Source organism: Sipha flava, unplaced genomic scaffold (genome assembly GCF_003268045.1).
Source record: "Sipha flava isolate LNK unplaced genomic scaffold, YSA_version1 19001_pilon_pilon, whole genome shotgun sequence".
NCBI lineage: Eukaryota > Metazoa > Arthropoda > Insecta > Hemiptera > Aphididae > Sipha > Sipha flava.
In genome coordinates this window covers 324-6,026 of record NW_020272533.1, presented here as the reverse complement: position 1 = coordinate 6,026, position 5,703 = coordinate 324, and the positions used below count along the sequence as shown (strand labels likewise).

General features: G+C 29.9%; 1 protein-coding gene across 1 annotated transcript; it reads right to left on the bottom strand.

Moving 5' to 3' along the window:
• Positions 1 to 3,174: 3,174 nt before the first annotated feature.
• LOC112681332 lies at positions 3,175 to 5,499 on the bottom strand. Its single transcript, XM_025551600.1, has one exon. It carries the CDS (start codon positions 5,497 to 5,499, stop codon positions 3,175 to 3,177), a length of 2,325 nt encoding a protein of 774 aa, XP_025407385.1.
• Positions 5,500 to 5,703: the final 204 nt, after the last annotated feature.

Below are 5,703 nucleotides of genomic sequence, written 5' to 3'. Positions count from 1 at the left end.
GTCATTTCATGAAATCTATAACAGATATAGGTATTAAAATTTATAGTATTTATCAAACTAATATACCAATAAAAAAATTAACTATCGATGAGGAAAAAAGGTTTCAAATGTCGGAAAATTGTGAATGTTGTCTTAAATCTTTTAAAAAAAATAATCTTACAAAAGTTCGAGATCATAACCACTTTACTGGTGATTTTAGATTTGTACTCTGTTTATCCTGCAATTTCATTTTAACGAATGTTTCTTTTGTACCAATTTATTTCCATAATTTAGCTTATGATAGTCATTTCATAATTAAAGAACTGGGTCGTAATGATAAAGATATTTATTTAATACCAAATTCTTCTGAAAAATATATATCATTTAGTAAAATAGTTGCACCTAAGTTTAGTATTAAATTTATAGATACTTATCGTTTTATGTCAGAATCTTTATGTGATTTAGCAAAAAATGTATCTGAAGATAAAACAAGATTTAAACAAACTATGAAAATATTTTTTAAATCATCTTTAGATTTAGTTACTCGGAAAGGTGTTTTTCCTTACGAATATATTTCTGATTTAAGTAAATTAAATGATACTTGCCTACCCTCGAGACAAAAATTTTATAATTCGTTAAAAGACGAAAATGTTAGTGATAAAGATTATTTTCATGCGCAGAAGGTTTGGAAGGTATTTAATATAAAAAATTTATTAGAGTACAATAATTTATATTTAATGTGTGATGTTTGTATTCTTGTAGATGTATTCGAAAATTTTAGAGATCTTTGTTTACAAACCTTTAAATTAGATGCTTCTCATTTTATAACTGCACCAGGATTCGCATTCGAATGCATGTTGAAACATACAGAGGTTAAATTAGAACGTCTTAAATGTTATAATATGCAACTTATGTTAGAAGAAGGGATACGAGGAGGTATTTTTCAGTCGGTTAAAAGATATGTAAAGGCTAATATACCAAATATTGAAAATGTTGATTTTAATGAAAATAAACCGAATACGTGGATAGCTTATTTAGACTGTAAATCTTTATGGAAAGTCTATGCTTTCTGCACTACCCTATCAGAATTTTGAATGGTTTGAAAATTTAACATTAGATGTAACAAAAATTGACGATAATTCTGAGAATGGATATATTCTAGAGGTAGATACTGATTATTCTAAATCCTTACATAAAATACATAACGAATTCCCATTTTTACCTCATAATACTTATCCACCAAATTCTAAAGTGAAAAAACTTCTCACAACATTAACTACGAAAAAAAATTATGTGGTTAATTATAGAAATTTGAAACTAGCTATTGCTAATGGTATAAATGTAACAAAAGTTCATAGAATAATCCGCTTTAAGCAGTCTAAATGTATGGCATCATACGTTGAACTTTATACTAATATGAGAGCTAAATCTGAAAATGAATTTGAAAGACAGTTTTGGAAACTATTAGTTAATAGCGTTTTTGGAAAATGTATGGAAAATGTAAGGAAACGAATGTCAATTAAATTAATTAGTAGTAAAGAAAAGCACATAAATTAATGAGGAAACCTTTTTTTAAAGACAGAACGATATATTCAAAAGATTTAATGGCAGTTCACATGCATAAAGAAACAATTAAATTCGATAAACCGATTTATGTAGGGTTCGCTATATTAGATATTTCTAAAACAATTATTTATAATTTTCATTATAACGTAATGAAAAAAAAATATGAAAATAAATTAAATATTATTTATACTGATACTGATTCTCTTGTTTATGAAATAAAAACAGAACATTTTTTTAAAGACATTAAAAACGATTTATTTTCATATTTCGACACATCAAATTTTCCTAAAAACCATTATTGTTATAGCGAAGATCGAAAAAATCAGCCCGGGTTCTTCAAAGATGAGTTAAAAGGCCGTATTATATTAGAATTTATTACATTACGACCAAAGCTCTATGCGTATAGTGTTGGTGATCAAGTAATTAAAAAAGCTAAAGGTACTGAAAAATACGTAATTGATAAACATTTAAAAACTGATGAATACATTGAAGTATTAAATGCACACATTCAACATAAATCGGTTGATAAAAATATAACATATCGGGATATGAATTATATTCAATCAAATAAACATATAGTTTTTTCAAAAACTACTAATAAATTAGTTTTAAATGCAGATGACGATAAAAGATACGTAATGAATGACGGTATTAACACTATGGCTTACGGTCATTATAAATTAAAAGCTAAATCTAAATATTAAAATACGTTTTTTTTTTTTTTATAGCTATAATTAAAGCTTTAATTATATTAATTAATTGTTTAAATTTATAAGGATATGCCGCATAGACCTTTTGCCGTGGTTCGCCCTCGCATTAACAAGCCATTACACGTAAAATGTTCTCATATACGTTTAATGGATTTAAATGAACTATATGAACTACGAAAAATTATTGTTCGCGCTTTAGATGCGAAAAGATTTCATGGCGAATATATTGTCAGCGATCAATATATATCGTGGGTTCGAGGTTTATATCATGTCGACACTACACTAATTCGTCATCGTCTTCGTCTTGGCTTGTCGTGGTGTTAACTTTTTGATTTTTTTTTAATTTTTTGATTTTTTTTTTTTTTTTTAGCTTTATTTAAAGTTGAAAAGCTGTACTTACCTAAAATATATGTTGTTAAATAAATAATATACTGTTTTATAATTTTATAATATTTGTTTTTTAAACTGTAAATTATATACCTATTTATAATGTGTTATTATTTTATATATGTTAAAATTATATATACTATTAAATTAACAGTATAATGTTATGTAAGTTATATATATATATATTGTAAAATGTATGTACATTTTATCTTAGTTTTGTGTAATGCTGCACTTACCTAAAATATATATGTTATTAAATAAATAATATACTGTTTTATAATTTTATTGTATTTGTTTTAAACTGTAAATTATATTCTATATTTATAATGAGTTATTATTTTATACATGTTAAAATTTTTTTTTTTTTTTTATTGATCTAATAAAATGCCCGACAACTATGGTCATTAGCTACAAATATGAAATATACAATAGTTATTTACAATTTTTAGGTATTCTTATATATACATTGAGAGTTAACATTGAAATTACAGAATAGTTGAGGTTACATAGTGTAAAGTCAGGTTATATGTTATTATATTAAATTGTAAAGGCCTGTCAATTTCAGAAATTTTATCATCTTAAAGTTTTCTTCGGTGTTGGGTCCCAGTGCGGTGTCAAGTGGTGAGTCTAGTCCGATGATTTGACGATCGCGTTGGAATTTTAGGCATTCAGTTATGATGTGTTTTACTGTTAATTGGACACCACAGACTTCACACGAGGGTGGTTCTTTCTTTGCCATTAGGTACCCGTGCGTAAGTCGCGTGTGTCCAATTCTCAATCGGTTTAGAACCGATTCTTCTTTTCTTTTTAAAGAATTGTTAATCCACCTGTTGATACATCTTTTTATAGTGTTGAGTTTGGTATTTTGCTGTTTCCAAGTATTGAGCCATTTGGTATTGGTTATGTGACTTATGTGCCTTTTGAGGTCGTTGTAAGAAGGACCTGCTATATTTGCTATTTTGGGATTTGTGGCAGCGATCTTGGCCTGTTTATCGGCTAGTTCGTTTCCTTCGATTCCGGAGTGCCCGGGGACCCACATGAGGATTATTTGTTTATTTTTGGATAAGGCTTCATTCAGATTGTTCAGTATTTTTGTAGCGATGTCAACGGGTTTGAACTGGTTTTTAATACTGTAGAGTGTACTCAAGGAATCACTGAGTATTATATGCTTGGGATATTCATCGTCTATAACTGATTTGATCGCCTCTAGTATCGCTATGGCCTCGGCCGTGTATATAGAGCATGTGTTAGGTAACTTCATTAATATGTTTTTGCTTTTGAGTATTATTGAGATTCCTACTTGGTCCTGTGTTTTGGACGCGTCGGTGTATACTTCTTGATATTCCTTATAATTTTCTATTATACTTAGGAAGTATCTTTTGAACATTTCTGGGGACGTTTGTGTTTTTAAGAATGCACTGAGGTCGGTATTTATCTCGTATGGAGAAGTCCACGGAGGTGTGGACAGTTGTTCTCTTACAATTAGTTGCTTGAGATCAATGCCGTATTTTTCTAATTCATCATATGATTCGCTGTCTTCAAGTGGTGGGTTAGTATTGTTTGATCTATAGTATCTAGTTATATATTTAAGTGATAGGTCTTTTCTTTTAATCTCGGGTATGGGCTCGCCGGCTGTATTGTAGATACTATAAATTGGGCTGCTGCGGAATGCACCTATTGCTAGCCTGAGCCCGGTGTTGTTTGTGCTGTCTATTTTTTTAAGAATAGATTGTGATGCCGATTTGTATATATTTGAACCATAGTGTATTTTCGATTGGATAATTGATTTGTGAATTTTGATTAGTGTTCTAGATTTGCCTCCCCAGGATGTGTGTGAAAGTATTTTTAGAATATTTAATGATTGACTGGTTGAAGATTTAAGATAGTGTATATGTGTTTTCCATGTACGTCGGCAGTCGAAGAAGATACCTAGTATTTTGACTGATTTTTTAATAGGGATTTGCTTGTTATTGAGTGTAATTAGAAGTTCACCAACTTTTCTCTTTTTAGTGAATATTATGAGGTTTGATTTTGTTGGTGCGAATTTAAAACCTGTGTTTCTTGCCCATTCAACTAAATTATCAGTGGTTGTTTGGAGGTGTTTTCGTACTGAGCTTATATTATTGCTGCGACATGAATAACTAAAGTCGTCGGCAAATAGATTGCATTTTGTGGGTAGCGAACAGCTTTGGATTATATCGTCTATGGCTAAAAGAAATAGAGTAACAGATAATGCCGAACCCTGTGGTACTCCGTTTTCTTGGGTAAATTCTTTGGATAAATGACCGTTTGCTTTAACCTTGAATGTGCGATCTTTTAAGAAGTCAGTTATTAAATCGAGTGTCTTTCCTTGGCATAATATTTGGTTTAGTTTGACTACGATGTTATGTCTCCATGTACAGTCGTATGCTTTTGAGATGTCGAGGTTGACTAGCCCCATTATTTGTTTTTTTTTTAAAGTCTGGTTTATTTCATGGTTAATTTGAGTTAGGTTATCGATTGTGTTTTTGTTTTTTCTAAAGCCGTATTGATGTTTGGATAAGTATTTATGTTTTTCTAGTATCCAAGTAAGTCTATAGTTAATGACTTTTTCCAATATTTTACACAAGGTGTTTAGGAGCGTTATTGGTCTGTATCCATCGGACTTAAACTTATCTTTTTCAGGTTTTGGAATTGGTATTACCGTACCATTTTTCCATGTACTTGGCCAAAAGCCTTCAGTGAAGATTCTGTTGAATATCGTTAAAGTTAATTTTAGGGAGTTTGGCCCGAAGTTTTGTATAAAAATGTACGGTATGCTATCAGGGCCGGGGCTATGGCTTTTGCATTTTGTTAGAGTGAATATAATTTCTTGCATAGTGATTGGTAGGTTTATTGGATTTGGTCTATTTGGTTTTGATCTAAAGTGTTTGGAATAGTTTCTTTTTTGCGTTTATGTTTGTAAGTTTGAAATTGTGTCGTATTACTGGTATTACTGCTATTTTGAGAGAAATATTCCCCCAATTGGTTTGCTACTAGTTCTTCGTTAATTAGTGCGTCGGTGTTCATATTAATCAGATTG